Source organism: Acyrthosiphon pisum, chromosome A1 (assembly GCF_005508785.2).
Source record: "Acyrthosiphon pisum isolate AL4f chromosome A1, pea_aphid_22Mar2018_4r6ur, whole genome shotgun sequence".
NCBI lineage: Eukaryota > Metazoa > Arthropoda > Insecta > Hemiptera > Aphididae > Acyrthosiphon > Acyrthosiphon pisum.
Window position 1 is genome coordinate 3,581,595 of NC_042494.1, and position 12,821 is coordinate 3,594,415.

The 12,821-nt window shown below is 28.3% G+C and overlaps 1 protein-coding gene across 1 annotated transcript; it reads right to left on the bottom strand.

Annotated features, from left to right (window-relative positions):
- Nucleotides 1–7,780: 7,780 nt before the first annotated feature.
- On the bottom strand, nucleotides 7,781–12,177 carry LOC100569145. The gene is made up of 8 exons (XM_003242070.4): nucleotides 11,764–12,177; nucleotides 11,509–11,666; nucleotides 10,387–10,540; nucleotides 9,621–10,202; nucleotides 9,459–9,526; nucleotides 9,173–9,395; nucleotides 8,972–9,080; nucleotides 7,781–8,756 (listed from the first exon to the last, which is right to left on the bottom strand). The coding sequence occupies exons 1-8, from the start codon at nucleotides 11,822–11,824 to the stop codon at nucleotides 8,561–8,563; spliced, it is 1,551 nt and encodes a 516-aa protein (XP_003242118.1). The 5' UTR covers nucleotides 11,825–12,177; the 3' UTR covers nucleotides 7,781–8,560.
- Nucleotides 12,178–12,821: the final 644 nt, after the last annotated feature.

Consider the following 12,821-nt stretch of genomic DNA (forward strand, 5'->3'; position numbering starts at 1 on the left):
GTATTATACAACTACGGCCGATATAAAAGTATACAGGAAACAGAAATTTAATTGTTAATATAATAATATCAATAAATGTAGCTGCACGATTATGATGTCCAATCTAAATAGCATGCGTATTATGTATTGTCAGCATTGGTAAAATTATCTAAACGGTGGGTTACCTATGTTATTGAAATTAATTTCAAATGTTCTATCATATTGATCTAGGACCTAAGTAGATCGTGTGCACTTATACGAGCGGTGGGTGGATATATGCGTGTCATATACAGGGTGATTCACCAAATATGCTCACGCCACTTATTTAATGAATTTATTCAAATTCTGATTTTCGGAATTTTTAAATTCTTGAGATTTTTTTTTATTAGATAGGTACCCTAAGGAAGTGTCCTATTATAACCTATACACTTCAGCTTTTCAAATAAGAACCACCTTTTTACCTTAAATTATTTACTGGATAATTTGCTTAAAACTTTTGACATACCTACCTAATTCAAAATTCAAGCGAGTCGTAGTTATTGAGTAAGTTATTTAACTTTGTGTGGATAATAAAGCAATGATAATGTGTTTAAAAGATATTGGGGCTATGATAATTTAAACATTTTAAAAATTTGTAATAATCCATCAATAGGTATGTATAATTTATAATAATGGTGTTACCTATAGTAAATACTAGATCCGATATTGCATATATTTTATATTTTTGTAAAACCATTTTAAATGACTATTATCCTTAATGTTAACATTTTTATAATCGTAAAACTACCAACTCCTTCAAATTTTGAATTAAACATAAAATTTTAAAAAAAATAATAAGTTGGGTAAGTGGATGTCGCTATGCAGTATGCTTTACTACAGACGTACAGTAGGTTACAAGCAGTGGTATAGACGTGTAGTGGATAGTACACAACGAATACAATTTTATTGACATTCATAACAAAACTAAAAAAAAATAAATTTAAAATGTCCGTAAACAGCTCCAAAACAGACAAAATATTTTCAACTTTTTATCATGTATAGGAATTATAATAAAATAAACATATGATAAATGTATAAAGAGTTTACGGTTATTCGTTTTTGGATTACAGCAAAATAAGAATATCCCTACTTGAGAAATCTAGTGAATATCCAATATTGTCAAAATTTGAACTTTAAATGCTTATAAAAAAAAAATGATGACTGTATTTTTAATATTTTTCAACTGTCGTTGTAACAATATATTAGGAGCCTTGTATAAAATATCAAAGCTTTTTTCCCAACGAATACAATTTTATTGATATTTATAAAAAAAAACAACTACAAAATTATTGAATATGTCTGTTAACAGCTCAAAACAAGTGAAAATATTTTGAAAATGATATGGTGTAAAGAAAATGGAAATATGAACACTTCGTGGAAATGTCATGTATCTACGGTGTCATTTGATTGAAAGTTACGTCAAAAACCAAAAGCAATTTTTTCAAAAACTGGTTTTGCGTAAAAATTCCTGTTTTTTTAAATTTTTATTTTATTTCCCTGCGTTTTTGAAAACGATTGGAAATTTTAAATTTTAACCTCCCGAATGCACCAACTAGATTCACCCTTCCATCGAACAAGATACTGTTGAAGAAAATCGAACGGTAATGACGGACACAAAAATAATAAATACACACATTGTAAAATCAATACATTCATCGCTCCGCTCAGAATCTAAAACAATTATAAAATAATTGACAGTAAAAAAAAAGGTTCTTATTTTAAAACAGAAGTTTATGTATCTACAGGACACTCCATAAATATCACAAATGTACTGAATAAATATATTGTAATGTTGCATAATTCTTAAGAGTTTGAAAATATTATAATCTTTAAGTGTAGATATTCAAAAATGCTAAGAATCAGAATTTCAATAAATTCATTATTATAAATGAATAAAATATATATGGGTGAACATTTTTGGTGAATTACCATGTTTATTATATTAATCATTATTGTGGTATCTATGCAATAGGTATATTATTTGGAACATGCGTTGCTTGGCAATAACCTTGCCATTTATACGGATGCACTGTGAAGAATACACACGACGTATTTATGTACCTTCCTATCTATCTACCTACCTACCTACCAATTACAATATTATATTAATATTTTATTATATATTGTACAATCGACTAATAGTCATAATTTTATAACAACTATTTATTTCAAAATACATTCTGACGTACGCTTACATAACAACCAATGCTCGAATTGGGGGGGGGGGGTGCGCAGGGGGACGGAGCTCCACTACTATTTTGATTTTTTTTTTTGCGTACCCCTACTATTTTTTGTATGGTTTGTGTTGAATAATTGCGCCCTCGGAACGCAGTTTTTAAATCGTTAGATTGAGCTCCTCTACTTATTTTTTCCCAATTCGAGCACTAGCTGATAACAACATAATTCGTTATTTTTATTTATGAGTATTATTGTGTTTGGTTATATGTGCGGCTTGTCCTAGCGTACAGACGTACCTATATAGTATATATAGTATGTACCTACGGCTATTAGTTATAGGTAGGTACTATAATATTATTATTTTTACCATTATTATTAAAGTTAAATTTTTTTTTTCGTGCTCGCGATTGAAAAGTGAAGAATATTATATAATATTTAAGTAGACATAGTAACTAATATCATCATCGTAAATACGTAAAGTATTTCCATATTGGTAGGTATACCTACCTACATATTATTTGTTATACAATAGAATAGGTACTGATTTATTAGTTATAACTAAAGATTTAAGATAGGACGTTGATGACTTTTGAATTTTTGTCCTTTGATCCTATGAAATGTTCTCTCAGCTAAAGATTTGTTTCATGCTCTCTCGCTTCAGAATATACTAATTTATGTTGCATTTTTTTTATATTATAGGTAATTGATTGTAATTTTTGTACCACCATAAATGCACTCTATAAGTATTGTATAAACGAAAAATACGATGTGGAGAAGATAAATTCTCTAAGACGTGCCGGAAAACGATTTTGAAGTAGGTATAATAATTTTATTATATATACCTATGTATGTGGCGCTCTCTAGCTGCCATGAACCAGATGGGATTAAAATATTTTAGGAATACCAGTTTGGGACATAGAAATTAGAAACAGCCTCGGCTTGAGATATAGGTACATATAACATATTATAAATTATTTATAATACCTATATAATATATTATATTATCCCGATTCATGGAAAAGGTTAATATGAAGCATGACGATGTTACAACTATATAACCACCTATTAAAGTCAAAACCACTCTAAACTGATGTAGATTTCACCAATATAAACATACATTTCGTTTATTTTGATATTTATAAACATAATTAAATTCCTTATTATAAAATAAATATTAGGGGGGCTGCAGTTGATGAAAAAAAGTGGCTTTTAGACAAAAAAAGCCAGACAGGGACGGATTTGGTATGTATCGGCCCATCGAGATTTTCCCTTCTGGCCTTCTATAATCAACCCTTTTACATATTCAGTGGCCCAAAATTACGTCTATAATTATTACGAGGCAATACGAGCTTATAGGTGGACAATCGTATTTTAAACATGCATTTATTTTCACTCACACTCACACGACCGGCCCAAACTTTAAGCAGCCCACCGAGATTTTTTCGGTAGCTCACCTAACCAATCCAGCCCTGAAGCCAGACAAAAGTGAAGGATTTTAGTTTGACGGATTTCAATTTTAAAACTGATTTTCATTGATTACCAAGTTTACTAGGTCTCCATCGAGGCGATTTTGAATATCTATTTTTAAACTGTGATGTCCGTGAATAAAAATATTATATTTTTGTACCTATTTATATTAACACATTAATACGTATCATGCCATTATGATGCTAACAAGAATTGAAATATTAAAAACGATGGAAACATAACATAGTAAGCTTGTTAGTTGTTAGTCAATCATAATCCGTTTTCAAAATTAAAATCTGTCTAACCCAATTCTCCTTAAGATGACGTGATACCCGCATGTGTTGTCTCCGTCTTACAAGAGCGCAACATAGCAAATTATACGCAAAACAGAACACGTGTAGCTCCGTTAGCTTAAAAATTAGAGTGAATTGAATAAAATCTAAAGGTAAGATTATTATCTAGACAACCTCATAAACGTTAGTATAAGAAGAACAAAACCCAAAATTAGAAAAAATATCTATTGCCCGTTTTGTACCAAAATTTCAATGTAAATATAGACCTGGACCCAACAAAATAGGCGAAATAAATGAGCGAGGTTGGCAAAAACTTATGATGCTGTGTGCTAAAGGTAAGTATTTATTTTCACTTTTTTTTTGATCGGATTTTTTTTTGTACCACAAACATTAGATAAAAATAAAGTTAAACCTTTTGGTATACATCGTTTGCAGCATAATCCATAAATTTGTTTGGTGAAGGATACGAATTCAGCTCGTAAACTGTTGACCTTATATCTTATCTTATGATAGAAGCTGCTATTTCTACTATTCTTAACCGTCCTTCGTCCTTATTTTATTTTTTTTGAAGTATACCACGCTTTGGTCAAAATTTTAAATGAAGTATCCTTAAAACTAACAATTGCTTTTTTTCCTTGAGTGTTTGTAATAATTATGTCCACTCCATACTTCTTAATCAATTTATTTTTGAAAGTTCTCTCATCACACGTACCATTCATTTTTTCATATAAAAATTTTAATGTAAATTGACACTAGTTTTCAATCCCGATATACTCGCATACACCACTAAACGCCTTTAATGCATTTTCATCTTGCGGACGTCCCCTCTTCTTTTTTTTCTTCTGATGATATACTTTTACAAAATTTTCTTTCGCAAGATTTATGATAAATTGCTTCATCAGCAACTAAACATAATACCTATAACACTATCTAAACGTTTCAAAACTGTTTTTCCCCATTCTGCATTCATCATTCCTCATTTTCGCCATATCTTCAACAGATTATTTAAAATGAAGTCAGAAGTATACAAACATTATAGATAATATCGCGACGTTCCTTACTTTTTTTCAATTCATTCTCTATTGAACATTTTTTATCGCAAAATAAACAATTTTTCTCGAAATTAAATACGTAAGTAGAACGTAATAAAATTTACCTTTGACTGGTGACGTCATCATCATTTCTTTTTGTTGATTGACATATTTCTTAATACTATCCGGCCTCGTATAGTTTCTACGGCAATCAGAATGCACTTTAACATTTTCTACATTTACTAACGTTTTCCATTTATCGTCTAAACGTTGTTTACTCGAATTTATGAGAGCGGCGATACCTTTAGCCATCACCAAAACACTTTCATTTTCGACTACCTAATTCTTTTTCGCAAATAAAACAAGAATTAGCCACTTTTACAATAGAATAGGTATTATTAACAAAATGTAAATAAAAAATTAGACGTTCGATGTTATACGCACATACTTACGTTTAACACAAGGTACTATTTAAGGCAATCATATTGGAACGTGACATTGTGATAAGTGACAACCACGGTAGATTATAGACTACAGACTATAGATTATAGACTATAATCTACCGTGGTGACAACTGTGGACCGTAAAGCTCCAGCTAGCACACACGCCAGATGCCGGTATTATCGGTTGCCGTAATCGGTGTCGAAGTTGGATGTACCTCATAATACGCATTGTTTACAATGGACTAACAGCACACTAGGTAGTTCCGATACGATTAAAATGTAGTCTCGATAACCCGATATCGTTGAAGCAGTCGGATGATGGCTATACGAATCGGATATAAATAATTTCATCCGATAATCAGTGGCCAATATATTATATTAAATGATTGGTTTTCCACACAACGATAAAATCGTTGTCGGTTTATATAATATAATAATAGGTCATTTTCGTGTAAAACTATAATTTTTGGCTAAAAAAAAGTTTACTTAAAACTACCACGTTAAAATTTAATTGATTACAGTATTATATTCTTATGGTAAATTGTACGGTCTTTAATTTTGGTCCTATACTTTTTTGTCGGGAGTTCAGCGGTTAACAATTTATAAGAAAAATAGTGGGAGGGTAGATTTCACCCCTTTTTTTGGGTGGGGGGAGGGGGGTGGAGAGATACGCACAGGGGTTAGGCGTCAGGACTTTTAGTATGTTAATTGGGAAGGTACATTTTAGTGTGTACCAAAATTCAGTTGGGGGCGAATTTTTTCCGATCTTTTTCCTAATTTGACTGGACTAATGGGCTTTATATTATATTTTAATATTAAAGCGAGTTATGAGTATTTTAAAACTGTAAATTGCTTGTGCATTTTAAAGTACTCATAACTCGCTTAAAAATTAAAATATAATAAAAAGCTCATGAGGTTGTCTAGATTATAATCTTACCTTTAGATTTTATAAGAGGTCAATTTTTAAGCTAACGGAGCTACACGTGTTCTGCTTTGTGTATAATTTGCTATGTTATGCACTTGTAAAACGGAGACAACACATGCGGGTATCACGTCCCCTTAATGGGATACAGGTGTTTTAACGAGTATAGGTCAGTAACGCAACTACGGGGGTGCTAGGGGGTGCTTAACGGTTTGCCACACATTAATAGGAAAATAGTACTTTCTCGCTACAAGTGCATGGCAACCATTCTAATATGAAAAGTGTTGTCTGTAAAAACTAAAAAATAGTTAATATTTTATGTTTTGATATAGGATAAAAAAAAATGTTAACTATACATATAATAGTTGTGGTTTTCTTTAATATTTTATTTTAACATCTAATTGAATATTGTTATTTAATATTTATTACGAAGATATAATAATATAGTAACATACCAACATATTAGTTTTTAATATTATATAATGTGTACATTAGTTGTATCAAAGAACACTTATCTAACAATATTTAACATGATTTCTATACAATTTAAATAATTCACAAACAGATAAAATAAAAAACAATTATTTTAATAAAAAAATGAACTATATAATATAATAATTTGATCAATATTGGATTATGCGAGTAACAATATTAAATTTGAATAATTTCAGCAATCCAATATTTTTACAAAATATAACTATTTACAACAATAATTAGACTTTTCAATATTTCTAATGAATAGAAATAAAATCTTATAAATTATATATGATATCTTATATTATTATATAATCACACTAGAAAATGTTGAAACATGAAATTGATAAAATAAATAATCACAAAATGTAATGCAGAAAAAACACATTTGTTTTAAGATCTTACTAATGAGCTAAGAATTTAACCATTGAGCATTTTAGACTCTGAACATACTGTTAAATTTAAAATAGCATGGCACTCAACCATCATCTATGCAGTACAATAATAATACATATTATTAAATTAATTAATTTAGTTCTAACATCTAAAAAATGAGACATTTTTAATTAGGATAGTACACAATGCATATATTGTCATTGCCTTTGTGGCATATTGTCCTTACTATAAATATTGGCACATAGTTATTATAGGATATGTAAATAAATAAAATATAATATATATTATCCACGGTTAAAATTATTATAAAAAAATTTTCAAAGTAAATAATATAATTGAATATATTTTTTTAAGTGATACCGAAGAATATGAAAAAAATAAATTTAATTTATTGATATTATGTTTTGAGGTAAAAATATTTTGTACGCTTAAACATTTTTACATTGAATAACACATGGAAATAAGGTATTGTCATTAGTTTAGAATGATAGATACATTTCTAAAGTTACCTATTATATTTAAAAATAACCATAGGTACTTAATACTTATATTTATAAATGTATCATTCATTCTTGCTATTTCACAATATGAATACAAATAAATAAAATAATAATATATTAATTGGCATATCATCAAAGATTTAAAACTTATTGATTTTAATTAATAATAATATTTTGATAAATACAGGTGAGCTTCCCATTAGTCCATAGGTTAACACATAAAAATGGGAATACACAGTGATGTACAATTATGTATATGTATAATCAAAGTTCTAATTTATACTTTATGATGAAGGTTCAGAAGTATAAGGTAAATGTGAAAACTTACAATACCTACTTAAAAATTATTTACAACCAAATAAATTAATGGAATACATGGAGTAACAATAAAGAATTTAAAGATGTATACAGAAAATGATCAAATTGAGAAGCTTATTACTAAAAATGTACAATAGTAAAAAATATAAATGCTAAATAAATGAAAACTATTGTAGCTACTCCTATGTATAACTTAAGTCTTATTTATTATTGCAAAACTACAAGAAGATAATTGCTAAGACTTCAATAATTATTCAAGTGTGTTGTTAAAATGAGATGATTATTGTTTAATATACAAGTCTTCATAAAAATAATAATATATTATTGTGTGCAGAAAACCGTAAATTATAAGTTTAAATTAAAAATATTTGGAATGCCAAAAAGTTATTTGTTAATAATTTTTTTTTTTTTATGACAGGAACAGCAACAAAAAAGTTACACTATAGAATTAAAATTCATGTCAGTCCTATGTATGAGTCATTTAGACATTACATCTGTTTGGACCGACTACAGTGCTTGGTCATTGCATACTACCATATTTTTGATTTTGGGGTGTAGCCAAATTACCAATTTGTTCTTCACTGCCATCATACTCTGAATAGTCTTGTGTACGGTTAATAGCTTGGCTTATAGCATCACGTAAACGCTCTCTAAATGTTTTATATTCCATGTCGGAGTTATTGGCAAAATCAAAATCTGCTACTTCTACCATATACCTATAAAAAGTTATGATGGTATATTATGATAATTTAATGATAATTTAATGATTAAAAAGATGCTATGTATAGCACTAACAAATAAGCATCCTTCGGTTATGAACAATGCTTATGACATAAAATCTCAAATCATTATTGAGAGCAGTCAACAAAATATTATAAAGTTGTATGGTGTTTGTTTGTTTGGATAAATAGTATTTAACTACTAATAGTACCTCGATCTGTTTTGAAAGTAGTAAGCTATTCCGAACACAACAATTATTACTGCAATTGAACTAAAAGTTACTGGTACAACTATAACAGATATTTGTGGTTTCTTTTGTACTGGAATTATAAAAAAAAATTACAATGCAATAATTATAATTTTTTAAAAAAAAACGTATAGTATTAATTATATATATAAAAATAATGAATACCTTTATAAATATTAATTCCAATAAGTGTTACAACTTTTGAAACATCATTGGCCACAACCAAAATTAGAGTATAATTTGTAGGCTCACGGAAATAGTGTACAAACTGCATTTGACATTGTACTAAATTTCTGTCCCATGTACAAGATTCATTACCAGTTTCATTATAAGGTCCTTTAACATAATGTGCACAGTAACGGAAGGGGCCGCTGCCATTACAATTTACCTAGTAAATAATTAATGTTTAATTTAATAAGTGTTATCATTTATAATATGACTTTTTGTTTACCAGCAGGTTTAACATTTCGCCTTCTTGTATCCACACATTTCCTTGAGTCTTGACATTTGCTATTGGATCTAAATAAATGTAAAGTTTTATTATTTTATGTCAACTCACAAATTGATTAAAAACTAAGAATTATTAAAAATCGAAACCCGCATTAATATTTACCCTTAGTAAGCAGAGAACGACTAAAATATCCATATTTTTGCTGGTTTTCTAATTTAACTGCAGATAATAACAATTCAACATGTTTTTTTTGTTGACATTCTGTACTAAAAGTTGAATTGATTATATGATGAGAAAATGTAACATCAATTTTGGAAGGTGCTTCAGTGGTAGAAGATGTAGATGTAGAAGCAGCAATAGAAGTATTCAAAGTAGTTGAAGTAGAATTAATTGAACTGACTGTGGTATTGGATACTGGTGTAGAAGTAGTTGTAGTTGTAGGTGTAGGTGTAGGTATAGAGGAGGGAATATTAGCCACTACAATACCAAGAATTTCATGCTGAATGCCTGGTTCAGTATAGTTACTAGAAAATGTATAGCTTGTAGTATTTTCTTGATAGATACAATCAACAAACCAGTAAACAGAGATTGAATTGGCACTTTTATTAAGATAATCTAAATCGGCAGGATTGATCTCAATCTTGTGAACAGTTTCTAAATTAGTAGACGCATAAATAGTTTGTGGAGAATTTTTTGAAATGTTTGTATTATTTTGAAATAGTTGAAGTACACCGTTCAAATTTTCTGTAATATAAATCGTATAATATTCATATTAATAATTTTTTTAAATATTAAAATCTACAAAAATATGATTTTTTCTTTTACTTATCTTACATATTATTATTATATATTTGTCCTAATTGCAATTAAATTTGTTTTCATTTTACAAAAATTATATAATAAAAAATATAAAACTTTAATATGTTACCTGTAACAATTAACTCGCCGCGACCACTGGTAATTGGGTGGTAGATAAAAGGAATTAATTCCTGAGCAACATCTACTTTGTATCTATAATTTGAAGGACCAATAGTTGTGTCAAATGATATGTGGAATATTGCTTCACAACTTTTATTTTTAATCTAAAATTTAAAAAACCAATAATTAAATTATTTTCAAAATTTCAAAATAAATAAAAATAATATAGATACCAATAGTTAGTTTGTTTTACGTTAACTCTATCATTAATTTATAATTATTAATTTTAACTCTAAAATATTATACATAAGTACGTATTGAAATATGTAAGACAAAAGTTGTACATTTTCCTGTAGCATTTATTAATATATATTTTTTTATATACACTATAATAGTAAATAAATTGTCATGTTTTCTAAGAAAATTAATTTTATAATTTAAATTGTTACATGCATTATTCTTATAAATATTTTATTTACAACCAAAATCTGGCACACAGCCTTGAAATTACATTTAGAATGCCACCTAGGATTAAGATATCATGCTAATTAAAACATGTAAATATGAAATGTAAAAATACAATTATACAGACAATTACATAAAAAACAAAAGTAAAAAATAATATAATCTTATTAACTAGCTACCTAAATGAAACAAAAAAATAATAAGAAATATTTACATTGTTTTTATTTTTATTGACTGTTATATAGCAGTATAGTACACTTTACAAATTTGTGAACAATTATTATGAACTTTTAATGTTTTAATCTATAACATTTTATTTAAAAAACAACAAAGGTTACTCAAATACAGTATTTTACATTAGTATTGTTAAAATTATTTGTATTTAGGTATTGCCTATTTTTAAATTTAGTTATAAAATTTCAAATAATTCAATCAGGTAGGTAGTTCTAAATAAGTTGGAAATTTTCAAGCAGTAAATTTACAACTAGATTTTTTATGATTTTTGTTTCATACGGTAGGCATGGGTTTATCTAAACCTTTTATTTTGAATAAACAATCAATTATTTTCTAATAATTGAGATAAATATTAGAGTTAATAGGTAATAATCATCTACCTACCTGAAGTAAAGAAAAATAAAACTAATAATTAAAATGGTTCACAACATACTTCCAATTTATGACTTGGGAATGCATCATCTTCATATTTAAACGACAGACTTCCTTTAGCACATAAGCCATAGTCATCGAGAACTGTAGCATTCAAGATGACGGTTGAGCCGGTAGTAATTGGACTGTTATTGTTTAGTATTAGTTGATAACCATAAGCTGGAATAGGTAATAGTATTAGAAAAATCACAATTAACAAAAGTCAATGGACCTATAATATATGAATCGTCTACAAAAATTGTGTTATAATACTAACCGTCCATACAACTCCAAAATAGGATCATAAACACTAAGTACCATTTTGATTTCCCTATCATAACTAAAGGCGCATTCAGAACAATGGTTGTGGGGAATTAAAAGAAAACAAATGAATAATAAGATGTAGCTAATGTATAATATTATGTTGATGTGGATTAAAAAAGAAAATTTTAAAAAGGAGTAAACAATTAATGTTAAAATATACTCAATACTTGATACAAGTCCAGGCTACAGTACGTTAGGGAAACAGTCAACAACTCAACAATCCGTATTGTTTTGATGAAAAAAGACTACAATTTACGAGTATGACGAATAATATTATTATGTATGTAGTATAAAGAACGTATACTATAAGTTATAACTATTACTATTAGTGAAATGCAAATATTGTTATAATGGAATTGCGATCTGCGAATCCAGATGTTATCAATTTTGTCCCCGAGCTTATCACTCTACATATGTTTCAAGCAACGTGCATTTAAATCGTTAGATGGCGTTGATTGAAGTTGTAGAATAGACATATAGAAGTAAAAAATGCTATATTTTTATTGTTCTATGTTTTCGTGCCAGGCAGTAGATAAAAACGTAGATGACGGATATTACATTTGCGTTACCCCACAGCACGGTGTAGAGAAGATATTAACTAATATTAGATAGGTATGAGCTAAGGAGTAAGGACAGACAAATTTAATATAAGAGTAAGTTTATAAATGCATTGACCAAAAATATATGAAAGTTAGAAAGTTGAAATTTTCACAGATTATGTATTTCTGTTGCCGCTATAACGACAAATACTAAAAATCCTAGAATATATTATAATATAAGCAGTGTTGCCGACATGTTTATAGCTGATGATGATACGGAAACCCTTCGTGCGCGAGTCCGACTCGCACTTGGTCGGTTTTTTTTTATAATAGGTGACTTTACTCTAAGATTACTTTAACGCGTAGAAAAATGATTTTGCGTAAATGCTTTTTGTCTATGTTGCGCGTGGGCCAGAGAGAGAAAACGAATAGTGCGCTGACATCCTCTTAAGATAAATATTTTAATATACAC

Excerpts from the sequence above, each read along its gene's own strand:
- LOC100569145 (XM_003242070.4), bottom strand. The coding sequence starts at position 11,824 with ATGATAGGGAAATCAAAATGGTACTTAGTGTTTATGATCCTATTTTGG. Across the intron at positions 10,203-10,386 it reads CGGCGAGTTAATTGTTACAG|AAAATTTGAACGGTGTACTT; the intron begins GTAACATATTAA and ends TTTATATTACAG. Across the intron at positions 8,757-8,971 it reads TACTTTCAAAACAGATCGAG|GTATATGGTAGAAGTAGCAG; the intron begins GTACTATTAGTA and ends AACTTTTTATAG.